General features: G+C 46.2%; 10 protein-coding genes across 10 annotated transcripts; 6 read left to right on the top strand and 4 right to left on the bottom strand.

Annotated features, from left to right (window-relative positions):
- Window positions 1-4,630: 4,630 nt before the first annotated feature.
- optB (small oligopeptide transporter, OPT family) lies at window positions 4,631-7,058 on the bottom strand (the record flags this gene model as incomplete). The annotated part of the gene is made up of 2 exons (XM_057112927.1): window positions 4,631-5,295; window positions 5,369-7,058. 2 exons carry the CDS (start codon window positions 7,056-7,058, stop codon window positions 4,631-4,633), a joined length of 2,355 nt encoding a protein of 784 aa, XP_056977664.1.
- A 2,735-nt stretch (window positions 7,059-9,793) lies between these two features.
- On the bottom strand, window positions 9,794-10,666 carry N7484_002506 (uncharacterized protein; the record flags this gene model as incomplete). The annotated part of the gene is made up of 3 exons (XM_057112926.1): window positions 9,794-10,300; window positions 10,357-10,580; window positions 10,651-10,666. 3 exons carry the CDS (start codon window positions 10,664-10,666, stop codon window positions 9,794-9,796), a joined length of 747 nt encoding a protein of 248 aa, XP_056977663.1.
- A 1,161-nt stretch (window positions 10,667-11,827) lies between these two features.
- On the top strand, window positions 11,828-12,410 carry N7484_002505 (GFA family protein; the record flags this gene model as incomplete). The annotated part of the gene is made up of 2 exons (XM_057112925.1): window positions 11,828-11,944; window positions 12,015-12,410. The coding sequence occupies 2 exons, from the start codon at window positions 11,828-11,830 to the stop codon at window positions 12,408-12,410; spliced, it is 513 nt and encodes a 170-aa protein (XP_056977662.1).
- An 840-nt stretch (window positions 12,411-13,250) lies between these two features.
- On the top strand, window positions 13,251-15,000 carry N7484_002504 (arylsulfotransferase family protein; the record flags this gene model as incomplete). Its single annotated transcript, XM_057112924.1, has 2 exons — window positions 13,251-14,213; window positions 14,275-15,000. The coding sequence occupies 2 exons, from the start codon at window positions 13,251-13,253 to the stop codon at window positions 14,998-15,000; spliced, it is 1,689 nt and encodes a 562-aa protein (XP_056977661.1).
- A 1,236-nt stretch (window positions 15,001-16,236) lies between these two features.
- On the top strand, window positions 16,237-17,221 carry N7484_002503 (fumarylacetoacetate hydrolase family protein; the record flags this gene model as incomplete). Its single annotated transcript, XM_057112923.1, has 3 exons — window positions 16,237-16,425; window positions 16,491-16,860; window positions 16,917-17,221. The coding sequence occupies 3 exons, from the start codon at window positions 16,237-16,239 to the stop codon at window positions 17,219-17,221; spliced, it is 864 nt and encodes a 287-aa protein (XP_056977660.1).
- A 544-nt stretch (window positions 17,222-17,765) lies between these two features.
- N7484_002502 (trihydroxytoluene oxygenase) lies at window positions 17,766-19,030 on the bottom strand (the record flags this gene model as incomplete). The annotated part of the gene is made up of 5 exons (XM_057112922.1): window positions 17,766-18,245; window positions 18,292-18,523; window positions 18,592-18,739; window positions 18,791-18,974; window positions 19,028-19,030. 5 exons carry the CDS (start codon window positions 19,028-19,030, stop codon window positions 17,766-17,768), a joined length of 1,047 nt encoding a protein of 348 aa, XP_056977659.1.
- Window positions 19,031-19,469: 439 nt separating this feature from the next.
- On the top strand, window positions 19,470-20,446 carry N7484_002501 (uncharacterized protein; the record flags this gene model as incomplete). The annotated part of the gene is made up of 3 exons (XM_057112921.1): window positions 19,470-19,692; window positions 19,746-20,160; window positions 20,239-20,446. The coding sequence occupies 3 exons, from the start codon at window positions 19,470-19,472 to the stop codon at window positions 20,444-20,446; spliced, it is 846 nt and encodes a 281-aa protein (XP_056977658.1).
- A 19-nt stretch (window positions 20,447-20,465) lies between these two features.
- Window positions 20,466-21,002, top strand: N7484_002500 (Monooxygenase FAD-binding; the record flags this gene model as incomplete). The annotated part of the gene is given in 3 exon segments (XM_057112920.1): window positions 20,466-20,711; window positions 20,730-20,765; window positions 20,817-21,002. The coding sequence occupies 3 exon segments, from the start codon at window positions 20,466-20,468 to the stop codon at window positions 21,000-21,002; spliced, it is 468 nt and encodes a 155-aa protein (XP_056977657.1).
- Window positions 21,003-21,272: 270 nt separating this feature from the next.
- N7484_002499 (uncharacterized protein) lies at window positions 21,273-23,908 on the bottom strand (the record flags this gene model as incomplete). The annotated part of the gene is made up of 7 exons (XM_057112919.1): window positions 21,273-22,221; window positions 22,280-22,404; window positions 22,450-22,500; window positions 22,554-22,643; window positions 22,691-22,891; window positions 22,941-23,762; window positions 23,822-23,908. 7 exons carry the CDS (start codon window positions 23,906-23,908, stop codon window positions 21,273-21,275), a joined length of 2,325 nt encoding a protein of 774 aa, XP_056977656.1.
- A 750-nt stretch (window positions 23,909-24,658) lies between these two features.
- N7484_002498 (uncharacterized protein) lies at window positions 24,659-25,438 on the top strand (the record flags this gene model as incomplete). The annotated part of the gene is made up of 1 exon (XM_057112918.1): window positions 24,659-25,438. The coding sequence occupies one exon, from the start codon at window positions 24,659-24,661 to the stop codon at window positions 25,436-25,438; it is 780 nt and encodes a 259-aa protein (XP_056977655.1).
- Between the last annotated feature and the right edge of the window lie 1,313 nt (window positions 25,439-26,751).

The raw sequence follows: 26,751 nt of genomic DNA, 5'->3' as shown, positions 1-26,751 counted from the left end.
GCCATTAAATTTAATGGGCGCAAGCCAGCTACTCAGCTATTCCAGGCTGCCTTAGACGCCAGCTTTGCGGATAATCCTGATCGAAAGAGCTCGGAAGGGTATATTTTCTCGTTATATAGTAGAGCTGTTGACTAGAAATCGCGTAAGCAGCGCACTATTACCACGTTAACAACCGAAGCCGAGCTTCTATCCATAACAGCAGCCACTAAACAGTTATATTGGATTAAACGGTTATTTCGATTAATTAAGTTCAATCTTAAAGAGCCATTTATCCTACAATGCGATAACCAGCAAACGGTCGATCTCCTTATCAAGCAGGACTCGATATTTAAGACCAAGCTGAAATATATAGATATTCAACAGAACTAGCTACGTCAAGAAGTCCAGAATGGAAACTTACTGATTAAGTGGGTTCCAACCTCAGAGATGCCTGCCGATGGACTGACTAAGCATCTTTCATCCCAACAACAACGACGCTTCGTAGAACAGCTTAGTATGGTCAACGTGCAGCACCTTATATCTAACTAGTCTAGTCAATTTTGACGGTTTAACCCGCTATATTTCCTTGGTTATATTCCAGAATTTGACAAATTTTGTGGGATTTGCTTACTAAATATGCAGATTTAACATGCTATTAAATCTGGGGGGTATGTCAGAGAATGGAGTCCTTACGTGTTCTCTGAGTTCGCACTTTTTTACCGGAATTCTCCGCTATTTCATTTATGTCATATCATGTGATATTTTACTTGATTTGTTTGTTCTGTTTGATTTCTTCTCTAAATCTCAGGTATTTAGTTCTCGTATTTCGGCAGAATAGTTTGAATCTCATGCCAATTTCTTCTCCACTTTCTATCCTGAGAATTTCCTGAGAAGACCCTGAATTAGCTCAGCTTGACCACATTGCCTTGTTCATCTGATCTAATTCCCTGAGATTGGTAACCAGTTACCCTGCCAATCTCAGACAGGTAATTGTGGTGAAATTGGGCATAGAAAAACGGCATGTCCAAATAGAGTTATATAAATATAAGGCGTTGTTGGTTGATATATATGCATATAAGTGTAGAAAAATTGATTGGGTGGCTCACTCGCTTACATGGCTCACTCGCTTACCGACCACGTTATAGGCTGGCTGAATTAATGATTAAGGGCTTATTGTATTATAGGGGTATAAGTACTTTCCGTGGTTATCCTAGTAAGGCTTTGCGTTTATGAATGGGACATAATCCGAATTATAGAAGACCCAAACACGCTTTGACCAAATTACTCCCATACTTTTGCGCGGCGGGATATCATCCTCCCGTTCCCGCCCATAGGACGGGGATTAAGTCATTTTCATAAGTATCCTATGGTCAAGCTTATAATTTAGATCCCGTGGATGTTGTTAAGCTATGCAACTGAGCTCGTAATAATTAGGACTGTCGGTCTTTACGACCCATGAAAGTTTACTCCTGAAGGGAAAGAATCGACCAGGATCTGCTATCATTTCTTTGCCAGAGACTTGGATGCATTATCATATTATAAAGATTCAGATATACCACAAACAGTGAAAGTAAAGTTACGGGCAATAATTCAAGTCTCCAGTCAATCCGGTCCACTCATAATGAATTACATCAACGATCAACCGAAATTGGTGAGAGTTCAACAAGATACGTGTTGAATCAGCAAGCCAAGCGATATGGGTCTTAGAATCGTTCTTGTGCAGACAATAAAGTTCGTCAAGATCTGCACGAGTCATCTCAAGTCGAGGGCAATGGTCCTGTAGGCTGCCATATGGAACAAGAGTTCCAAGAAGTTGATCTTATATTTCCAGTCCATCATATTTGCAAGGTGAGTCTTCTGGGCTGACTTCGAACCCTTGAAACAGCTGAAAAACATTATGATGCGATCCCAAGATACACCATTTACAGAAAGCCATGATAACCAGTACGGAAAGCCTTTGCTTCCTGACGTTGATCAACACTTTTTGATATCATTTGCAGATTTGGTCATTGGAACTTCTGCACACAGATTTGCGGATACTTCTCAGGACAATATTTCGCGTTGTCTCCTAGTAGTGTCGCTCCGGAAGTCGACAATGTCGTTGAGTAAGGCACAGGCCTCAACAATATCGAAATAAGTAATATTATCAAGCTTTTTTCCCGTTTTTAGAGAAGAACAGGCAATCCCTACCATGAAACTTAGATCTATATGCCGGTACACAGTATTTCCTGCCTGTCTAGACCCAGAAAGGCCCTGCGGTAATCGAGGTTAGGCATGGTCACGATAGTAACCCAGGGCACGAAATTCCAGCACACTGGCAGCTACAACATCACACTGCCAGTCTGCTATGAGACCAGTCATATTGCATAGTCGGAGAAAGGGATCTGCCGCGGCACCAGTTTTCTGGAGGAGCTTTATTATCTCTTCGTCTGTAGCTTCACAGTAGTCCGCAATCAGAATATCATTCCCTATATCAGCCAACGCTCGAGAAATTCCTTCATCGCAAAGGCCCCTCCACAAGCAATTGAATCATAATATTCAGCGTCCGCGCAGAGCTTAATATGCTCGAAGGTTGGATACATTGCTTAGTGGATGTCCGCCGGGGTATCACAATGCGGATTTGGTCGGCGATCGGGGGCCGACACGATTGGCAAGGATACACAGGGGTCCGAATGGTCGGATACAGGCTCATGCCATTCTATGTTGCACAACGATAATTCGATTGCGGCTCTTTCCAGTCCCTTCTGAGTGAGAATGCCATGACCATTCCATTGGTCTGGTCTAACGCGTAGCAGACAGGCTAGTTCCAACATCTTTTGGATCGCATTGCATCGGCAGTCCTGAGATAGGGTCTCAAAATCGAAATCGAAAGACTCATAAGTGGGGCCAATGCCACTGCATTCACAAAGCGTTCTGGGATCTTAGTCCTCAGACAAGATATTAATTTGATTGTTCGAGGGTGGTTGGCTGCCGCCTAGTGTAATCTTGCCTTTTTCAAATTCATCTCGACATACAACAGTGGCTTTTTGAATGATGTCCTGCGAAGGAACGCTCATGTCCCTCTGTCGGAAAATTTGACAGACCTCATCAAGGATCATATTAGTCAATATTCGACTGGTGGGTTTGGTTTCTCTGGCAGAGCACCATGCTTCTACCCAGGCCAGATAAAGTGCAAGGGTTCCCTGAACGGGAACGGGTAGAGAAGCAACAATATCTGCCCCCATTTTCACGGTACTGTTTCGATAAGAACTGATTTAAAATTGGTGTGAAGCTTGGGGATGTCACCGTCAAAAAGACCTTTAAAATGCATTCTTGAAAAAATAAAAAAAATAAAAAAAAAAAGATCTTGAAAAAGATTGAAAAAATGAAGCCGGAGATAATCTCCTTAAAAACTAGACGTGGAAGGCCGGTGTGTGCTGAGGTAGGCTAAGGGCTATGCTACGATGCCACTTTAACTTCCATAAATCTGGTAGGTTTTACACTAAGCGATAAGAAACTGAGATCATTCGATTGAAGAAAGGACCAACTTTCAAGTCATAGAGAATGTGGATAACATTTGGACTGAATAGAGTTTTCTAGTAAGCTCAGTAACGCCACTCAAGTTCGAACATATTATAGCTTACCTTTATCTCGTAAAGTAAGTCATGATGATAAGTTTCTTCTTGCTCGATAAACTTTTGATAATGACCATACTATCTGTACCCGTAATCTCTCGGTGATCCTGAGCTTTCCTTGATTTAATGATTCAATCATACACCGCGTTCTCGCCGCCTATCCATGCTACTCTAATTTTAGCCAGTTATTTTCGTTGTCTTCTGGGTCCACTTCGTAGTGGCAAAGTGCCCTAGGATACCTATTTGAAACATGAAATCGGGGACGTAGCGGGTCGTCAAGGCGTGAGAGAAAAGTGCCTCGTAATCCATCGAATTCCCTTTGAGTTCCTCCCACGCCCGGATCTTTTGCATCATAGTACTCCTCCCTCTCATGTACAACGGACAATGTAATAGGAATTGCTGTGGTGTTTGAGAACCCTCGAGGCACATCCATATATCCACAATCGACTTTGTTAATCTTTAACAGAAAATGTTTTAGCCTTATCAGGTATTGACTTCATCTACACCAAAACAGACGGGTAATGAATTGGGAGACTTTGAAAATTTTTAGTGTTTTTCATGCGTACGCTTTTCCCGTTTTCCCCTTTTGCCAACCACTTGCCGTTTTGCGGTGGTTGCGAGCCGGATAAATTGATTTTCCTCCTCCGTATCTCGCTTAAGGTAAGTCATTTACCTTAGCCTAGTATTACACAGGAATACTTTCTAATTGGTAGCATTTCATTTCAAATTTGCGATAAATATATTTAGACTAGCGTATAATCGGACTCTCACATTACCATTGGCCAATTTCGGTCTAAGTAAGTGGAGAGGGCAGCGTTGAAGTGTCATGGGCATCGTTGAAGTGTCATGGTTGGGCGATATTCTCCTTTCTTCACGGGGTTAAACTGACTTGACTTATATGTTGTATCATGGGCGAATCTTCAATCTTATGGCTACATTATTATTGTTTGGGCGCGAAAAGAAACGATAATTATCTCAATAATATAACATCAATGGTGCACATAGATATAGGTCGATTCGTGGGGATATCGTCATTATCACCAAACTTTCGGTCCAAAGGTCTGACCCTTAGGCAGTTGAACCTGGATAGCGGTATCGGTGTAGTCCATGGTCGCCAGGGCCTTGCCATTACCCCACCAGGTCGGGAAAGATGACTTGCTCAGACTGATAGCGAAAAGCATAACAATCAGACACAAGGCAGTACCAACGTCCAGCCCAGCGGATACAACATAGTTGTACTCCATCCACCACCCACGCCAGCGGTTACGGATATACTTGTTGAAGACGAACCCGACAGTGCCCCACATAAGATAAGTCAGCGGGGTAGCGGGAGGGATCATTCCTGTTCCACTGAAAATGACGGGCGCGTTCAGGAACTTAGCCCGGCTCTGGGGCCATTTGCGAGCGGCGAGCCAGATGAGGATTGGAAGGGCGATACCCGCAAGCCAGAACCACTGGAGAGTGGCATACATCTGACCGATAGAGAACATGCGCTTCGGACCGATGACACCCCAGATCACAGAGGCATTGAAGAAAACACGTCCGTTCGGGCATGTGTACTTGTTTGCCTGGGTCTCAGAACAAATATCTGTGATGCTTCCAAATGCCCAATTAAGCACTGCCACTTGCACCACTGAGGACCAGATGCAGGAAGCCATTTGTGCCCAAAAGGTAACACGAGGGGGCACTTTCATATAATGGCCTGTAGATTGTTAGTATTGTGAGCCATGGCTTTAAAGATGAGTTCAAGGCTTGTGGGGTTCGTATATGCTTACCAAGTTTCATATCTTGACAAAAGTACAATGCTTGAGACATAGAAATATAACCATATGTCTTGAAAAGCATCATTGCCATTGGCTTGCCAGGCTGAATGTAACCGACAATGAACTCAGTGACAACGTTCAGGCCAAGTTGGATGTTAGTGGTAGCCTGAATCATGCCGATAGGCAGCGTCCACACCAAGGCAATAATGATAGAGATGAAAAAGGCCCACCAAGACATATGGGTGGGGTAGGAAAGTACTACTGCCAATCCGATAGCTGTCATGATGACAAGAACGGCAAGATACCACAAGATGGGCACTGTGTCATATTTCGCCATGAGTCGAGCGTGAATATCCTCGTCCTTTTGTCCCACAGCCCGCATGCGGTGCCAGATCTCCTTGCCATGAAACAGGCTAACGTGAACAATAACAGCAGCCAGGCCAGCGAAGGACAGACCATAACATAGAGCGAATGTGGTGGAGAGGAAAAGCGGCGAGTAGTTCTCGTACTTTGCCAAGTCAAAGGTGTATTCAGATGTCAAAATGCGAGTGACGTTGTAGACTTGACCCGTGTTGTCGTAGCTATCCGAGTCTGACATAGGCAGGAACTTGCCATAGTAAATGTTGGAATAGTGCAGCGCCGGGGTGAGGATCCAGAACCAGGCGACCATGCCAATTAGAGTGTTGGCGATGGCAAACCAAGGGGAGGTCATAGGACTAGTCACATAGCCGGAAATGATAGACCAGTCGAAAGAGATAGGGATCAGTGAGATACCAGTAGCTCCGCCAAATAGTTGGTTGACGATAACGTTGTTTGGCTTAATCCAAGTGACAAAGGCAAACACACTGAGGAAGGGGGCGATCAGGCCCGGGAACCAGTACCAGCAGAAGGCGCCGATCATGATATACATAAACAAGCGATACCGGTTGATGGTCCAGCCAGCTGTCTTGGCGGGGTCTGGTGCATTGAGCCCACGTTCGTGCATAGCTGTAAACAGGGTAGTGTTGACAAGGTTAGAGGGCCAGATCATGGCAGGAGGCTCTACCAGGAAGCGATGCAACACTCCACCCAAGCCGAATCCCAACGTTTGAGTCGAAATCGTTGTGAAGATTTCGAAAGGCCATCCGTAGCGTTGTCCATAGAAGCCTCGTTGTGCAGTAATGATATCGAGGGTATACGCAAAACCACCGGCGAAAGTTGCGTTGGCCATAATTGTGATGACAGCATGTTCTTTCTTTGTGAAGGGGCCGGGGTTGAGCTCAAGCTTGTTGCCGAATAAGGTAAAAGTAAGGTTGGGGAGGAAGCGAGCCCAGGCCACACCAAAGGGGAATACAACGACCTCAGCGATGTAAGAAGTGATAGAAATGGTAGGACTGTGTAGAGAGAACAGGGCGTTGAGGCCAGAGCCAATAGTAGCGAAGATGAGACCCAAGGTCCAGGCGCGAATGGTATTGCCCGTGCCTCCTTCATCATAGTTCGGGACAGCAGCACAAACCTCGGGATATGGAGAATTCTCAATCAGTTCTCCAACGATATGGCCCTTGATCTCAGCATCTCCTGCCGCTAGGGCTTCGTCTAACTCTTTCTCGATCTCGCTCGGAAGATTAGGATCGAATTCATGTGCCGCTTTGAGTTCCTGCAGATCATCGATGGTTGTATGGGGCATTTCAGCCACCGAGACGCCGGTAGACTTGCCCGACATGATCGAATGTCGGATTCAGCCGTGGAAGGAAAGAATCAGTACACGAAGGTGATCACTCGTGCGATCGGTATATATAATAATCCAGTTATCGCAGCGGGGTGCATGGTGTTATCAGCTCTAATCGCATTGGTCTGGTTGATAACCGGAGCTCCGTGTGGAAGTCCGGTGGCGAAAGCTCAAAATCCGTCTGCACCTAATGCTAGCGCTATCTACAAGCAGTAGGGTTTCGCTTATTATGGACCGTTGTTGCCCCATGGGGAGACATCCGCCCCACGTCTCCCGAAAGGCGACCTCAAGACCCGGAGTACCGATCCAAGTACTCCGTAGTCTGTACCAAAGATCCCATCCAGGACTAATTATTAGTGAATTTATCTGATAATTGTCAAACAACAATGAATAAACCCCGCTCCTAGGTAGTGGCTAGTTTAGACAATGACAAAATTAGATAGCTTTGGGGAAGGGGAGGGGGTGGCGATTTGACGTGTATCGCTGATGCTTCAAGGTAGGATTCAAGAGGGTTCCATCCATCAATTCGCGTAATCTTACCACCTCCCAAGCCTTGTGCCACTGCGAGCTCGTGTTATATACATCTCTTTGCATTAGGGTTGAACCGCGGATTTAGCTTTTGCCAGCCAATAGAACCAATGGCTCAAAAACTCGTCTCCATTCCGACAACAAATTCATTGCTTTCATTGTTTTCCAAATTTTGACGGAAATTCCCGAGCAGAATTTCGGGGCCATAGGAGGCAGTTAGAGGCGGATTACGAATTAGTTTCAGTCAATGCCAAGGGTTGCATTGATAAGAAACACCGTTGTTTAGGGACTAAAGTTGCCAAGCGGAACCCGCCAGCCCCACCCCGTCGGCCTTATCATTCTGGGGCGAAAAGTGGTTTTGTGTGCTTCCCTATGACTATGAATAGGAACAGGGGAGTGCTTTACCATGGCGACGCACCAGGGCATTGAGCCCATCTTCACCACTCTGTTCACAAGCGGTAGGGACACTGCCGAGCGTGTTCATGTAGTTTGGTGGGGATCGATCGACATTTGTTTATCTATCCGTTCTTCCGTTCTTCCTCCCGTCTGTTTCGTGGCCCTATCATTTTACGGGGTAGATAGCGCCTTAATGGGCGCTTTCACACGGCATTTGCTTGTACTAGACTAAGCTAGATCAAGCTTAGACATGAGAACCTAATCCCTTGGCTTGCATTGCTCCCCGTAAAACTCCCTAGCTGAATCCTGTTTCCCTGCGTTCCAAGCGCCACCACATGCAATTGGCCGCAAGACTATCATTTGACCACTATCTAGCCCGGAACGTACAGATATGATTGATGCGACGTTGACCGCGCAAGGGTCGATACTAGTCTCAGCTGAAAAGCACAGACGCCACTCAGATCGGAACGGTTCGGATGGGTTTTCAAGGTAAAGAGAAAACAATTGTTGATTTCGCCAACCTAATGGCCGCGAAGCGCCTTTCAATTTTAATTGCTACTTAAGATCTCTCGGGCTACTGCATGCCTGAGCGCTTTGATAAATCGAGTTTTTCATGATTGGCGGATGAGAGAACACCTATGGATGAAAATAGAGCCGAGGTTACACGGGATATTATAGGGGGAGGTCTCGGGGGTCAACGCTTTAATTAGAGCTCCCGTGGCCACATCATCGCAAAACGTGTACCGACTAACTACATAGTCAAGCATTCTAAAGAGCATGATTTCGACTGTTCGATCATCCTAATTTTTATGCGACACGATGCCAAAACCTTGAAAAAAAAAAATTCGAGAAATATAAGAAGTGGCAAACGTATGTAGTTGTAGCAAGCGCTCATGATCTGCAAGGTTCAATATTTGTCTATCTTACACTCACAAAGTTCAGTTTCCTCAGCGCAAATGAAATTATTAGATCACAGCTACAGTCGTTACAAGCATAGCTGTATTAAAATTATCCTCGCCTAGCGTGCACGATAATAATTAATTTGCAAATTCATTGGGAGAATTACTGTAGGCCGCGCGGCAACTACCGAAGATAGTTCTGGAACCACAAAATAGCCCAATACCCCACCGAGAAGGAAAAGAAGATTCCGAATAGGTCGGAGGGGGGGTGAGAGGAACAAGGCGTAGCTCTGGAGAGATACAAATTGTCCCGGTCATCTTACAAATGTTGTGACAACCTCGGACTACGCGATCCCGTTACCCATGGTGTTGCTCGGTCAAATTTAGCTATATATTGTCGGCCCAACCTTATATTTCGCAAAACATTGGAATATATAGCTTAATTGAGTACACCACAATAATCCAGCATTAAAAGGATGCTTATCCCTAGACCATCTACTTTCTTCGTCCTTCCGAGCTGCAAAGCTTGGGAATCCATCCCTTTCGAATTCCCTCATGCAGCATTAGACTAAATATCAAGTCATAAGCGACTTACAATGGCATGCCGTGGTCACTGTCAAATTAGTCCACTACCACTACCGAGCCGTTAACCTATCTCCTGTGATTAATTTTCATAACATGAACATGACTTATGAAGAGATATACTGATCAAAACGCCAGATATACCATACCTTTATCTTTGCAGCTAGACGATTTCCCACCCAGGAAGAAATGGCCAAGCAAGCAAGATGGGAAACGCCAATATTAGGGACAGAGAAATTTCTGATTAGAAACACTTGAATCCCTATGCATTAACCCCTTCCGGCCACGAACACGAACTTTGGCTCCGAGACAGCGGCCCGGATGCTAGATATCAAGCAGAAGGACAACTATTGAGATAGGTGCAAACTCAAGGCACGCAAAAAACACCTCGTTGCTTGACAGCCTTCCACCTAGACCTTCGGCTGTCTCCGCAAGGCGAAAAATCGTCCTCAAATACACCATGATAGTCGAAATGGAGAAGACACAGCAGAAAGTCCGATAGCCGTGCTCCTTGATGGCCGATTGAGCTCGCAATTGGAATATTCCCATTAAGATGACGAAAAAGCTCATCGCACACACTTGATAGGCTAGACCTGCCAGCAGGATGCGGTTCGCTGTTGTAGGGTCTTCTCGTCGAGGCGCTTTGACACCGACTAAACAGGCGCCCCCAATCTGAACAATTGTTGAGACTGCATCTGAAGTAATGAAGAGTCCCAAGATGACCTTCGGCTGAACAAAACAGTATTGATCCCCCAGTCGTGAGATCAGCGCTGAAAGAACGGTATATACACCCGCAGCGAGGAAAACCGGCGAAGTGACGATGAAGAAGTACTGTAGAACGAAGTATATTAGGTTGTATGGGTCCTTTCGGCTGACAACGATCGCGCAATGTATCCGGTGATCTCAAAGACTAAGCCTGTAGTGAATGTCATCCACCACCAGCTGCGGCTCGTGAAATTTTGCATCAAATTCCCAACCAGGTGAGCGAAAAACCATACTGCAGCAAAGGCCGCAAGCCCGATGGAGGGCGTGTAGCCATAGATAATGATGCTGGTGTCATTTTGTCCGTTGGGATTGGGAAAATTAGGGTCGGTGTAACCGAATGAACGATCTGTTTAGATTTAGTGCTTTGACAACCACTAGATCTCAACATGTATCTGTCTTTGGACGCGCTGGCATACCGGCGATGTTTGGCATCCTTATCGAATTAGCCACGCGACGTCAACCGTGTGCGCGGCTAACTGTCAAAGCCGTAGTGAGCGGTTCTTGTCCTGGGGACAGTCAATCTTTTTTTTTTAGAACCCCATCGCTTATCTACTGTCGCCAAGGATCAAGCCAAGAGGCTTGGTATTCGTATCTGGTCGGTGACGTTCTTCGAGACTCTAAAAGCGAGGGGAGAAGATTTGAGGAGAGTGTTGATTCGAAGTTCTGATTGGTCGTCATCACTTCTTTCCCCACTAGGAACTCCCGATCAAAAGGTCGATCGATTTCCAATCACCAATCGTATGTCGCAAAGATGTCTCCAACTGACAACTCCTGTGGACCACAAACAAAAACATACCGTGAAGGCCAGATTGCAGTTGTCATCCAAAGATTCCAATACCAGGCGGAGCTCCAGCCAGTCATCAGCTCCAACAGCTCGACACCGTTAGGAGACAGAATGACGTATGCACATAGCTACAGCAAAGTTATGAGATAGTTCACCTGATGAGAATGGAGAACGGACAAGGGCGCAAACATGCCAGGACCATACAATAAGGGGGACTCGGCGCAGGAAAACTCGTGGGAGTAGTATGAATTGGTGTGTCCCTCCGCTCCGTAACTCCGGATGTTGTGAGCCTTGCATCCATTAATCGGGGGGAGAGGTTTCTATTACTCCCGTTGGTTAGTTTATTCGAGTTGGTCGAATTAACTTAATTAACTTACTTGTAACGGCTTGCTTACAAATACTTTCGTCTTCCTCCGCAACTCCGGAGTCCCACGACTCCGAGTATTATCGGCCTTGCTGCTTGAATTGGAGTCCAGGATGTTGTCCGTTCTACGGGCTTAGAAATCATTTTGGATCCGCAACTCCGGCTTACCAGTCTGCAATTGCACATCTAGTCCTTCCAGAGATAATATAAAGAAAAGAGCAATCACCGAATAATAATCGCTTTCTGAGAACCCCAGAATAGTGTTTTGGAAAGCAAGAGACGGTCATCATCTGCGACTACTGTCAGAAACAACGTGACATCTCCCAATATTGAACCTGCTTCATCAATCGATTCAAAGATTGGGCTGCACCTGGCCTCTGAAGAGCCGTCCGTTGGAAATCCGGACACGACTCAACTTACAAGAAAGCCAGCAAAGGGTATCAAAATGGATGTCGAAAAGGGAAAGCCTTATTTTCCTTTGGCTGGTGCTAGCCAAGATGGCTGGTCTGATGAGGACAGAGCTACAGCCACATGCTTCTGTGGTGCTGTACAGTTGAGTTTTGTAAGTATATACTGACTTGATACCATATGATTACCCACAATCGTCCTCTAACGAGATTTGTTATTTCTAGCCGGTCCAAGGCCCAGGTCTAGTCGATTCCTTCATTTGCAATTGCACAGACTGTCGCAAAATAACCGCGTCCATGTTCGCCTCAAACTTCACGGTCGATGATACGTATCTCATTCACGAGCGCGGCCGGGAAAATCTATCAACTTATAGCCAGTCCAAGACTATAGGTACAGGAAACAACATGACCAACTACTTCTGCTCTACATGTGGCTCACTCATGTACCGCGTTGGTACGGGCTTTCCCGGCATGAGTATCCTGCGCATCGGTACTGTCGATGATTTCAGTCTACATGAAACTAAATTGAAGCCTCGTATCGAACAGTTTGTCAAGGATCGTGTGGCATGGCTATGTGGGGCGAAGGGAGTCGAGCAAGTTCATGGCTCTGCTTACGCGTGAGACTGGTCTTTCCTATATGTAGGGCCTGTCTATTGCTGATATTTATGTGTGCTGAATGGTTTTTTCTGACATTTTATTCGCCCGTAAGAAGAAAAGGGCTGTGTTGCATTACCTCAACACATCCTTTATGATACTTTTTACTTAGTACGAATAACTTAAGATGCCAATTATGTTGAGCTTAGCAGGCATCACAGATGGTTTTCGTAAGTGTACTATCTACTCGCTATTTGAAAGGAATGAGAAAGGACCTCCGTTCAAATTTTCTTCTAGTATTGATTTCCATAAATTCTGTTAGGGGTTGGAAAGAGCGACGCAAAACCCTAGCTACGCGAGAATGGCGCATTAAAAATCAAAACTTCGACTTGTATATAAAACCATCGTAGTATCTCTTTACCGATCGTACCCATTGAATGGCTTCGATATCAAGTTTACCACGGCTGAACGCCATTCTTCATTATAATGTTAGTAAATCCATCCTTCCCTTCACCCTTTCAGTGACTTCAATAAATTCGTGAATGAATCCGGGAGGTATTTCCAAAACTTGGATGGCGGCCCCGGCATTCCCAGTCGCGATCCAAGTCGATTATATTGGAAAAATCCGGGGAAATCGTTCGCCCCCGCTTTTTTATATGAACTGTGCGCCCTCATAGACTCGAAATTAGATTGCCGAGGAAATCAATCTTGCAGATCATAGGAAGAGCCGGTACTTCGGAAATTCCGAATCCAAAACGAACTCGCATTCAAACTGTTTCCCATTCTTCTGGAATACTTTTGCAGAATACTTTTTTGGGGGACGAAACCTCTCTCGTCAATCTCAATCTGATTATTTCGGCATACACTATGAAGAGCTCTGGCCATCTGAGCTTGGGGGCAATTGCAATGGGGTGGTTTACAAGAACCCCTGGGATTCATGCAATGCCCTTAATACAAGCTCTCCCAAGGCTGTGTTCTCAAGATTCTGTCACTATCGCCCGAAATGTGTCCTCGGACTGGCCTTGGCAAGAATATATCTCATCCAGTGCACGGCCGCCATATCTTGAGATAAATGCCACGGGTGAAGAGCTTGCGCCGGGCTTGATATTGTTTGATCCCCAGACAGGAATAAACTCCGAATCCTACATCCCTGACAAGGCTCCCTTCATTATGACAGATGCCGGGGATCTCGTTTGGTCTGGGCCAGTCATACCAGATGCGTCAAACTTCCGTGTTCAAAAATTGTTCGGGCAACCAGTTATCACTTATTGGGCCGGTAGTGGTGGTGCTGCAGAGTCTAGCTCTGCATCGCATGGTTACGGTCACATTGTCATTCACAACTCGTCATACGACCAGATTGGGGTTTTTTGTCCAAAGTTAAACTTGACCCTACCTCCTGGAACATCTGCACCCTGCCAGGCAGATGTCCATGAGTCTCTGATTACTGAAGACAACACAATTCTAATAACAGCTTACAATACAACTAATGCTGACCTTCGAGATCTCGGAGGCTCAGAAGACGGGTGGGTTCTGGATTCTCTGGTCTTGGAAATCGATCTCCATACTTCCGAAATCCTTTTCTCCTGGAGTCCTCTAGCTCATGTGCCAATAAGTGATACGAAACTATCCCTCGATGGCGCGGGCGCGAACTCCAGTGATCCATTTGATTTCTTTCACACCAACTCCATCCAGCCCTTTGAGGGTAATTATCTCATCAACAGCCGCAGCACTTGGAGCACGTACCTGGTCAATAGGAGTGGGGACATAATATGGAAAATCAATGGCCAGACGGGAGGCGACTTCGGAAGTCTGCCTGAAGGTGGCAATTTTGTAATTCTCAAACCCTCTAACATGACATTCCAGAAGCTGAACTAATAAACATGATTCACAGTCTTGGGAACACTTCGGTCGCATCCAACGTACCTCTGATACACACCTTCAGCTCGGGTATTTTGCGAACAACAACGGTGGTGCAACTACTTCTTATCCATCGGTTGGTCTTGAGCTCCTTCTCACTGTGCCACCAAGCCATGAACACCCTCCCCAATTGCTTAAAAACCTTTCGGATCCACTACATCCCGTGGTTTCGCTAGCCATGGGGTCCCATGATGTTCTCTCTAATGGGAATCATTTCCTCGGTTACGGAATCCAGCCTGTGATGAAGGAATTCGGGCCACATAACCCACAAGGCAGGGATGTTCGTTGGTCAGCGCGATATAATCATGACGATGGCGGTGCTAGTTATCGTACTTACAAATCCCTCTGGAAAGCCACACCTTCGAGCCAACCCTTGCTCCACGTTAAGAGACTTAACCATACCCATTATCAAACTGATGGGTTGAATGGAATTGAGTGCGGCTCTTCCAAAATCCGAGGATATGTTAGTTGGAATGGCGCTACCCAAGTTAAATACTATATTTTGTACGTTGGTAACAGTACACGCTCAATGAAAGCGGTTGGTATCTTCCCAAAGGTTGGATTCGAGACAAAGTTTGCTATCCCTGAGAATAAAGGGCAAAGCATGTTTCAGGTTGATGCAGTTGAGGATTCCGATCTAGGGGTCACGAGAAGATCTGCAATCATGGAATTGTGTTTCGGGAGAACTAGGTTTCTATGATTTGTGAGAATTGGTGTTTCTCATTTGTGTTCAGTTTCATAGGGCTTCAGAATAAATTTTCAAACCTGTTGTGTCTCCTCTCTAGCCCTTCTCTGGTATGAAGTGGCAGTTGCTTTGTAGAACTCATCATGTAGTGATCGTGTAGATAATTGATTTGCTGCGCAACAAAGCAAATAATGACACAGCATTTCACAGTCTTGTTTTTCTGGAGCCCACCAAAAGGAGCTGGTTGAAAGTTTAATCCTCGTTTGAATCTATCTCGTGAATAGATAAATTGGCTTGGTTAGCTTAGTGGGCGAGGGGACACCAATTGTTCATGTCTAGTAGATCTCCGAAAATGCCAAGAATGGACGGAAATTCTATTTAACAAAATCTACTTGTTACGTAACTTGCAAATGAGAAATCCAAATTCCTAACGAGCTCTAATGCCATAACCACTGATGAACAAGCTTTAGCATCACATGACGTTCTCCGGGGATTCTTCAACGCTTGCCTGTTAGATCGCTTTCCCTCTCTTACGCAGCTCAATATGGCAGACTTTCTTGCTTTATATTTCCCTTTACGATACATGCCATTGTCTCAAGAAGAGAAGATAAAAAAGGAAAGAGAGGGGGAGAGAGCGGGGAGAAATTGATAGTGACATTGGGAACGTCAACCTGGATAGTCTAGCGACGAGTAAAAGAGCTGCCTCCATGCCACAGCATACACATTCACCTCATAAGACATGCACATCGTGAGATATCACGAGATCTCGTGCTCGAGGTATTGACATAATATTGATAGGTGGCTATTACTCTTGAACATCAGAATCATTGCATATTTGCGCATAAATTGGAACGCTCCACCTATGTTATGCGAATTTGGATCAACTGGGTAGTTTAGAGCCCCACAAATGGTAGCGGGTCTTCACCAACTCGCCTTCTCCGTGCTCCTATTCTTTCAACACAATTGAGGGTCATTTGTCGATGGGTTACTTATTTCTTTGTTGCTCTATCCCAGCTGCTTTATTTCACGGATTTTTGAAGTCTCTGTTTTGATCTCGTCCCCCGAATTGCCGATACGTCCCACATGGAGCACCACCTGTGTCCCGCATCCCCGCATCTGCATGTCCCACATACCCCGGAATTACCAGTGGCGCCCTAAATCCGAGACTCACGCCTTTCGGAGCTATTTGAGGTACCGATTCGCTTTCTCGGCTGCAATTTTTGTACAATTTAGCTTTCACTCTACTCCAAAATGTCTTCGTGGACGCACCTTGTTCGTTTCATCGCTGTCGAGGACAGCCAAGTTCACCTCGGCCAACTAGTGGATACAGCCCGCGATGTTGGACGCGATACTGCTGACGGGGTTCGCATCGCCGTTAAGCTCATTGAAGGTACTGTATTTGACGGTCGCGTTACTGAGATAATCTTGCATGTGAAACAGGTGCGTGCTGCTTGGCGGTATCTTCAATTCAATTCAGGTCTTCCGCTGACATGGAACAATTCCAGCTTCTTGCACCCATTACACCTGAACAATGCAGCTACATCCGCTGTTTGGGTCTCAACTACATGGACCACGCCAAGGAGGCTAGCCTTCCTCTCCCAAAGGCGCCAATCCTCTTCACCAAGCCTCGCACTGCGCTCGCTGGCCCCTACCCTGCCACCATCAATATTCCAAAGTGTGCACAGGATGGCAGTAGCGACTACGAGGCCGAGTTATGTCTGGTCATTGGAAAGCCTGGCAGGGATATTCCGGAGGAGGAAGCCCTGGACTACGTTTTAGGCTACACTGCATCCAATGATGTCTCTGCTCGCACCATGCAGATGATTACGGCACAGTGGTCTTTCTCCAAAGGCCTCGATGGAAGTTGCCCTATCGGTAAGGATTGGATCGATCTCGGTATAATCAGTTGCTCATGCGTATCACCATAATAGGACCAGTCCTCGTGTCGCCGTCTGCGATCAAAGACCCCCAAACCCTGTCGATTCAGGCCATTCATAACGGTACTACCGTCCAGGATGGACATACCAAAGATATGATCTTCAATATCAAGAAACAGATCTCATATCTCTCACAAGGTACCACTCTAGAGGCCGGAACACTGTTTTTGACTGGAACCCCTGCTGGAATTGGTTATTTCCGGGAGCCACGAGTGGTTCTGAAGGATGGCGATGAGATTTCTGTAAAGATTGATCAGATCGGCACTCTCATCAACAAGGTCCGTTATGACACTCGTTAGACTGTTCGTTAGAGCCTTTGAATAGACATGACAAAATCAATATGACTGATGTATGACTGATCACCAAATATGTCTGTGTTTTCGCATTTCATAGTGCCACTTCCCTTTGATCCAGGGCAACAAGCGTCGTCGCAATACACACCTCCAATCTCTTTTGTTCTTCTTATTTACCATATTCAGCTCTCAAATGATAGTTCAGAATCATGCCCAACATATATTTGTCTCATCACCTCAGTCAACCTGCCGGTTGCGTTAAAAACTACGAGAAATGTCACATTGTGTGCGAATTGATGTGGAACGACTTTCGACGTCAAGGTCAATGCGGAGCTACACAAAGGATTCCCTATATAAACCACATAATGCTGTTCAATATACTCAGTCAAGGCTCGAGAATTTTACCGATACGAATGGATTTTTTAGTTAGTGTATTGCCTACTTCCAAGTTGTTCAAAACTCGAAATCTCTTCCATGCCAAAACCAATACATAGAACTAACAAACACCGTGCATTTCAGATAATACCATTGCGCTATGGGTTCTTTCTAACTATTTCAAGAACCAAGAAGGCACTTCGGGCCCCCAGACAGCCAGCGACTCATCACCCGCAGGACCATAACCTATTGGGGTCTGGTCATTCACCAAGTCTCCATCGGCGTAATGCTCAATCATGTTGCCTGTAGTATCCCACCAATAATCAAAGAGTTGACTACCAAGAATATGGCGACCAACACCCCAGACAGACTTGTAGCTCTTCTGGGCGAGCCATTGGTGGCCCAGCTTCTGTGTGTCAAAGTCGTGGACCTCGAATGAGCAGTGATGCACGTGGGCTGTTGGATTCGAGCTCATGAAGAATGAGTGATGGTCGACGTGTTCGTCGCCACGATCGATGTGGGCAAATAAGGCGACGTTCTTCTTGGCTCCTTCTACCTCGACATAGAGAAAGTCGGTTGGAACGATGTTGAAATTCTTGGTGTAGAATTCGACCAGGGCTTCGAACTTTGTGGTGCAAACTCCATAATGACCAAGCTGCATCATCAGTATGGGGTTGTGGATGTAGAGAGAGACTGCTGACCTTATGAACTGCAGCGGGGCCTGGCTGGAACCGTTGGAACCTACGCACTCTAGGCTTGTCGATCTCATAATTAATCTCGAGCTTTGCTGGATATACACCAGGAACGGCTGGTGTCTGTCCATAGAACAGGTTCATTGCAAATCCTTCAGGATCTGTTAAAGTCACCATATGGCCTCCACCCGGAGCATCTGTCATCTCTTGGATCTCGCTCGCTGTAGGGAGCTTTGTTGCCCTACAGATGGGCAGTGTTAGATTAAACAGTTGATCGTTGGCCTACAAATTTCGCCTCGTGTAACTCACATCTCTAGATCTTGATAGGATTCAACTTGAAAAGCACCTCCCAGAAACTTCTTAGGTCCCTTCATCGCATAGTAGACATAAGGGTCCACTCCATAGCCCCGAAACCAAATTTCGTCGTCATTCTTCTTGGCAATGGTCATACCAAAGTCTGCAATCATCTGAGTGGGAAGTTCATGTCTACCAGATCTTTACCGCATACCTTGTAGAAAAACAGTAATCTCATCTAGGTCGGGGTGCTGGTAACGCATGTGCGCCAGTTTCACCAACCGGATCTGGGCGTCAGTCTTGATTGCGCATCTCTCACGCCATTTCTGCACACTTTCAGACTCGGGTCCGATCGCGATGATGTCCTCGATAGAGGCACCGTGGTTCGCTGGGATTGTCTGGGGCGTTGGATAAGTAAATCATACAGTTGAAAGCGAAGGTATCAACATACCATTTCGATACAGGATCCTGTCTTCCGTTCCAGTGCTGTCACCGTTCCAGTGAGCTTGTTGAGTGCAAACTGAATTCCCACCTTCCCTTATACTTTATTCACGCGTTAAAACCGGACCTTGCGGATGACGCGCGGTCCCGCTTCCAGCCCCACATTCCCGCTCCACACTTCCCAGCGGGACCGCCAGCTTCTACATCCGTTTGACTAGATGCGGAGATGCGGAGATATGATACAATATTCTCGTGCGTTGGATCAATTAATGCTCGTGCGACCTAGTAGAACTTGTCCCACACTAAATTGAGCACTACCGTATACTTGATTCGCCGATGGTGAATCCTAGGGCCCGGTTCCTTTAATGCGGCATTCACCCGTCAGATTGGCCTTGTTGCCGCTCTGTGTTTAAAAAAACACCTCCATATCCCCAATAACCCTCAAGCGCGTTATGATTGACAAGGAAAATGGGACGACCGATTTTATTATCTGTGGCTGTGGCCCAACCGGGCCGATGTTGTCTGCGTATCTTGGACAGATGTCTATTCCTCACATTGTGATTAAGGAGGCTGAAATCACTGATGATCCTCGGGAGATCACACTAGACAAGGGCTGGACTCGGCTGTTGCGGGGAGTCAGTATTCATGATCACATTTATTCGGATATTGGGACTTGTGAGAATGCGCTCGAAATGTTATGCCCCACCCATTGCTGAACGAGAGATCAGGCATGCGCAAATTCAAGTTCATCGGAGGAACGGGTCAAGTCCTTGACAGAAAGCCTTTCCTAGAAATTTATCACAGACGGTTCGCATTCTCGACCTTCTTTTTCAACTATGGGGTCTTCCAAAGCTCATATATATTAACGCAGACCGAAGGCGGCATTAGCCACATAGGTTTCATATGCCACAAGCAACCGATCCTTGAGAAACATCTCAGATTCTCCATGACATCATCGAGCGTCTGTCAGCTTAGAACCAGTTCCACCATAACGGACGTCTATGAGGAAGGGGATTATGTTTATTCACGTCATCTCGATGCAGAAGGGAAGAAACACCATGTGAGGTCTCGCTTCCTGATTAGTGCCGATGGAAAGACAGGCTTCGCCCGAAAGAACTTCCTTGAGCTTTTAGGGATCCACATGTAACAGGCACCAGTAAGTGATATCATTCTTTCGAGATCCCCACCATCTTACTCATATGAAGACTAATCACTTGGTAGATCTTTCTACGATAACATCTGGGTTGCCCTTTACTGGGAAATTTCACTTCCCACGGAAAGGACGCATCCCAAATTTCCACTTTGGAAGCTAGGATACACCCCTCAGGAAGTGTATGACCTTTTCTTCCCAGAGGACTTCAGGTTTGTCTGTAGTCCAGAGCGTCCTGTCGTGTGTGGTCGGTTCGGTCTACCATCTGACAGGCTTTAGCGCTTTGAATTCGTAGTTCATGCTGGCGAAGATGGATAGCAAATGTCCAGATCCGAAAGTATTCAAAGGGTCGTCTTTCCCTACATCACTCACAGGGGATCTCGGTATGGGGAAAAGTGGCCTAAGAATCAAAGAGAGCATTGGAACTGACTTCTCTGTAGATTACCACAAGAAATTCAATTTCCCAAACACTGCATACACGCTCTTCGATCAAGGCTTCCGCTTCTCTGCCAGGAGTGGAGTTGCAATCAATAGTCGCACGGTCGTGTAGTCCTGTGTGTAGTCCTGTGTGGAGAAGCAGCGCACGTCTTTGCGCCGTGTCAGCTTCTTCCTTCCCCTCTCCTACTGACTCCTTTGCCTCTGAGCATAGCCTGATCACCTCTATGTTCTGGACGGCCGAAAGCCGGAGTACTACGATCCGCTCTACCTTCCACGGGCACTCAAGGGAAGCACTTTCGTCCTTATATTACCTGATCGTTTTAATTATTCTGCTTGCAACGACACTTCTCAGCTTCTGAAATCGATCTCCCAGGCTGTGGGATCCCTGCATGGATAGACTCATCATTTTTGCATTAATACGAATTGAATTTTTAACCTGCTTTTGACGCTGTCTGCCCTTAGTTCTTGCTAGCGTCTCTTTTACAATGTGAAAGTGTGTTTACGGAAGAGATCACACAGAATACAAACGTATGTATCAACACCGCTTAACAACGAGATTCTGTGTCAAAGTTCATCCAATCCATCAAAAGTGATTTTCAAATCATACCTCAAGCTCCCGACAATATGAATTATTGCAAGGCAGTTATTTCAAAGATTTCAAAGGCCATCACCGTACATATCTCTCATCATCCTTGACATCAGGAACCAGTAGATTCAAAATTGACCACATCAATTGCGAGATTCCCCAATGTCCAACTCTCGACAAAATATCCACCAGTCCAGAGACTGTGCTTGACTCTGATGTCGTCGGGCGTGAAGCCTTGAAGCCATTCGCTTCAAATGAGAGGCTTTGACAATTAACGCCAATTTTCTGTAGTGCGGGATGTTGCATAGTCTGCCGCGAGTCTGTTGTGTCTGTTCCGAAGCATGTATAGCAGAACCAAATCAATGCTGCGCGAAATATGATTCGTGGGACGTGTATAGGGGGCTCGGTCCCGATTTTTAGCTTCTCTAGCTCGCGGAGTATAAGTGCAGCATGAAGAGCGCAACATTGGCCGTCCGGGGATGATGCCCACGAGCGGACGTGCTCTACATGGTTTTGTGCCTCGATGAATCCTTCTTTGCCGATTACCAGTTCTAATCGATTTATATCGGCATACAAAGAGAAGAATATCGAGTGCCATAGAGCCGATAGACAAAAGGAGTCCATTTTGAGTTCTCTGTTAGGGCCGATGTACGATTTGTGGTAATCAACCAAGATATTCTCAAAGGACTTTCGTTCATTCACATCGTGAGTGTTCTTCGCCTCGATGGCTGACGCAGCAAGCCCCTCGAGCTCGAGATAATTATGAAAATCACTTCTTATAGGGGTGGACGAAGATAGCGCGGCAAGGTTGACAACTGTCTCCGGAAGGTGCAAGTAAGTTCCATAGCTATGGTTGTTCGATCTGGATAAGCGGCTCATCATCTTTTGGCTCCACTCCTCTACGGTTGTTGCAGCCCAAAGGTCGTCATCGGATAACGGTGGCATATTTTTCGGTGAATGTCGCAGGTATGGATTCGTGAGAAACAATTCCGCGATTTCGACATCGTGAACGTGAATTCCTGCAAGTAATCTTATGACGGCGAAATTAATGGCTGAGGTGCACCTGGTTGATTGTCTTTCTAACTCACCGATTCAGTTCCTCTGCCTGAATCCACTTCTTCCAGGCCTTCTCTGGGGTATCCAATACTTCACTCAAGCTTATAAATTCCAGTGCCTTTTTGCTTTTCGGTGTGGTTGCTCTCCTGGCCCACTGCTAAGTTGATTAGAACATGTCAACAGTCAAAACTGGGCCACTTACGACGACCAAAGTACCGTGAAATGTCTCCGCTATAAACAAATCCTTTTGTCTCTGCAGTTGTTAACTTGTTAATTTCTCAGGGAATGGCCTGGGATTTTACTAACCCCCGATAGTAGACCAAATGTCTGCCCTATGAGAGCCGCCTGGATCATGGCAATTTTCTCAGGACCTTGCTTCGAGAAGTGTCTCTCCCACTGTATAGCATTAACCACAAATCAAAAAAGCTTGGAATTCGACGAACCGATGACAATATTGCCTTATTGAGGGTCTCAAAGATTCTCAGCCCTTGAGATGCAGCATGTGAGGATCCCACAAACAGACTTCCAACGGAGCAAATGGATAGCAAGAGGAGTGAACTTTTCGAAGAAGGTCTGAAAGTTGGAGCGTGCACAATAGGAAAAACACAATGGAATTTCGTAAAGTACATTTGAACGCAAAGATTCTAGTCTCGTGAGTTAGGAATTAAATGAATCACAAGGAGGAGAATATACCAGAAAGTCAGTCGATGGCAGGGGAAGAAAGGGTATGTGAGGCTGGAGCTTTACGGCCAGGCTAGCTCGGTATGCCTCGTCCACCTCCCTCGGCTCCATGTCCATGTCTGGTGTGATTTGTCCCGTTCGCGACGTCCCCATAAACGTGTACCAATGCTTTTGTACCAGATCTTCGCGACATGGAAACATGTCTCCTGTATTCTGTCCGGGGGTTTTTATCAAAGGTTCTTGACGCCATTGGCTTGCAATTCCAAGAGGAAGCCACTGGGCGGTTGACGTCATGATCTCTGAATTGAGAGCAGTGAGATCAAAATCGTCGTCAGCAAACCACGCTGGTATTTCGGTATTTTCATTCCCAAAGATCCATGATTCATCTTGACTGGGAGCATCCAGGTGTGGCTCTGGCTCTTCGGGGTTGGGCTGGGATCCTGAGGTCGGGAAACCAGCCACTCTGTCTGGATGTGTCTGGGTCAGTTCTCCAATGTTCGAAATGAGCGTTGTCCGTTGCTGTGCCGGGTTGGCAAGTGAATGTGACGTTGACCGTAAGTCAAAACCTCTGGGACATCTTGGTTCAATGGAGGATATTTGACGGGAAGGCGTAGAGGACTCATGGCCCTCTATTGAGTAGTTGTGGTTGGACGGGGAGATTTGCTCATTTTCGCTGTGAGTTATTGATTGCATGGCACCATCTCTCTCATTGTGAGCCGCTTTAGTCTCGGGAAGACGAGGTGATTGGTGAGATCTTGAATGACGGAGAAGAGAGTCACTAGAGACTCCGTCAGTGTCAACCGTATATAACCAAGTCACAATACGTACTGACGACTAAAGGCTTTTCTACAGATTGTACACAGAAAGGGTTTCTCTCTGGTGTGGGTTCTCACATGACGGGCCAGGTGCTCATCCTTTGTGAATGTCTTCGAGCACCAGGAGCATATACGTTGACGTCGACTCCGGAAACCTTCAGTCATGGTAGGGGTTCGAATCGCAGGCAAGATGATAATGCTGACGCACTATCAGTGGATTTGTCTTCTAAGAAATCCGAGTCATGGGTTTCAATGGCCTAGAAGGTTCAGATATTCTCACCAGCGACGTATTTCCGAGAACCCCTGTTCCGCCCGGTCCCGCAGAATGCGGTCCCGCATTGCCGTGGGGCCAAACGCCACCGCATTTGGCCAATCAAATCCCGAATTTGCTTGTCAGTGGAACCCTGACATAGTCTGGGGGTCTGGTGAAACTGGGGGAATCGGGGAAGCCTTCTGATCTCGAGGTTATGTTCAAGCTGATATATTGCATCGATGAATACAATGCCCATTCAAAGGGTGAATCAAAAGCATTGATCTATTGTCTCGAAATGGCTCTTTGCCCTGCTTGTCTCTTTGGCTCCAGAGCAGATCTATCATTAGCATGATTGTGATTCCAAAGTCCTTGACTTACGACAAAGGCCCTGACACCATTGTGAGGCCAATCGCTCTTTCTATTGTGACAATGGCTTTGATCGTGAAGATAACGATAATATTCTGTCGTAAATAGACCATATTTCGGAGCAGATTCGAGTCCGAGGTAGATAAGGAGACCGAGTCACCCCGTCTCTCAAGTACTTTATCAACGACCAACCTTCACCCACCCCTCTTCTTTTATTGTTCTTCTTCGTCCTCTTCTTTCCCCACTACTCAGCATCAGCTACTTATCAGCTTGACAGTCTACTTGAAAAATCATCAATGGCTGGACGACCCACTCGATCACTGCCAGGCCGGCCTCCTCTTTTTGGTGCCATTGAAGACGATGGAGCCCTGCGCCGACGGTGGATTGATGATCCAAGTGAGCCCGACTGTTTTATTGAACGATCTACACTGACCTTCTCTCAGCTTGTGGGTAGATATGAAGGCCGAGGATTCTCAACGCGACGCGTCGACCCCGATCCCGATTTCGAAGGACACGTATTAACGGCGATCGAGGAACTCGAACGCAAAGAGGTAATCAGTACCTTCCGTGGGTATGAGAACTTTGAACTGGACTCTCCTTTGCTAGCCTGGTCAGGATGCACAGGGTCAGGTGTTATTATCATCGATCTTATGCAGCGGTCTCGGATAGGAGCAAACGTTACCCATGAGATGATGGGTGACGTGCCAAATGCTTCTTCTATTGCCCAGGCCTTCTACGAACGGGACTTTGACCTCGACGACCTACGCTGTGTTTTCGTCAATGACATCGTGAACAGGAACACTGTAGACTTCTTTCTCGAACATATTCATAACAAGGAATTTTATGACGACTTTCCCGGCCAGACCTCTGTGCCTCAGACTTGGGATCATGGATCTCCAGAGTATGACGGTCTTCTTGGTACTCGCATAGGGAAGGTCGTCGCATACTTGGTCCTTGGGGCTTTCAAACGAGGTACCCGTCGGATTTCACGGATTGTTACTTACTCATCTAAAGAGATAAACACTATTCATATGCGCTTCCATATTGATATGCGCTTTGATATCGAGGCTGTTTGAGATGATTCTAGTTCATTCCACTTGTTGCTTCGCGTTGAGAGGTGAGGGCTGTCTTGTTGTAGGGTTACGCCTCGAAATAGATCTTTTTCTTTCCCAAGTCTTTTTGTTTCATTCTCATATCAAACTACGCTCGGTCTTTGTTTGTCAGAAAGTTGAAAGAAAAACACAGGATTCGAAATGTTTGATGTCCACCCTGTGCTTGGGCTTCGCCCATGGATCCTCTTGTTCTTTCTTGTCCCCGTGCGCCATCACAGACGCATTATCCTGGTTCTCTTTCTGTCATTGTTTTTGCTCGTACACGGAGGGTTCATCTGTCGGGGATATCGCTGTTGGTAAAATCCCTTTTTTTCCCCAGATTTCTTTGTTGCGTAAGCAGAATTGAACCCTAAAATTTCCCACAAATTATTATTCTTCAGTTTATCTTTCGAACTACATGGGAGTGGTAGGACTTACATACCTGAGAAGATAGAATAACAACCGCCACCGGAGAGCCAGCGGCGCTAGAGCTCACAGTAGGGTCTGTAGCAGCTTCTGCTTATTTTCCTAGCGAGGGAATACATAGTTGCGTTGCAGAACTTCACCACCGAGTCGAGGAAAAAAGTAAAGGTCGATAGGCTTGTTGAACACCACATTCGCAGTCACAAAACTCGGGAACAGGGTGATGCTGGTGGATTTGAAACGGCTGCAAGGGGTTCCTCGGGTGATTTCTCAACGTCATGGCCGCTGGGATGCATGCAGCAGCCAAAGTGTGAACATATTTTCTTGAAAAGCAGCACACGCAGTATAGATTCTGGCCAGATGGCAGGCAAAGAAAAAAGGCCGGGTGGCCTGCTTTTGACCCCTCCGCGGAACATGGAGGGCTGATGCTCCGGTTCGCGGCGGATGGGAAGCCTGTTCAGTTTGTTTCCGGAAATATCGTGGATGGTGAATGTTTGGGTCTAAATGTCACGTATAGCCCTTTCCCTTGATATATAGAATGAAGTCTATAGAACATCTCTAGTTGGCTAGTCACAGAGGAAAATCAATGTGAGTTTCCATTCCACGACTCCTCCCGATTGCATATGCACAATAAATTGGGTGTTTTTCCTACTAAATGGGGCTCGACATCATTTGGACAAAAGACCTCTACGCATATTATACATCGGAATCCATGATTAAAAGGCACATAGCGTCTAGGTACGAGGGAGGCATAGATTCCAAGGATAGTCTTCTTGTGAATCTCCGAGCGCAATTTCACTCCAATGCCAAGCAAGTTGTCTACACCCGCCAGAGCTATCTCGTACTCAAGCCTTTGTAAACTTTGTGGATGTTTA

Source organism: Penicillium longicatenatum, assembly GCF_028827895.1.
Source record: "Penicillium longicatenatum strain IBT 33135 chromosome Unknown contig_1_segment0_segment0, whole genome shotgun sequence".
Taxonomy (NCBI): domain Eukaryota; kingdom Fungi; phylum Ascomycota; class Eurotiomycetes; order Eurotiales; family Aspergillaceae; genus Penicillium; species Penicillium longicatenatum.
Note: the sequence above shows the minus strand (reverse complement) of the source record. Positions and strands in the feature narration are given on the sequence as shown.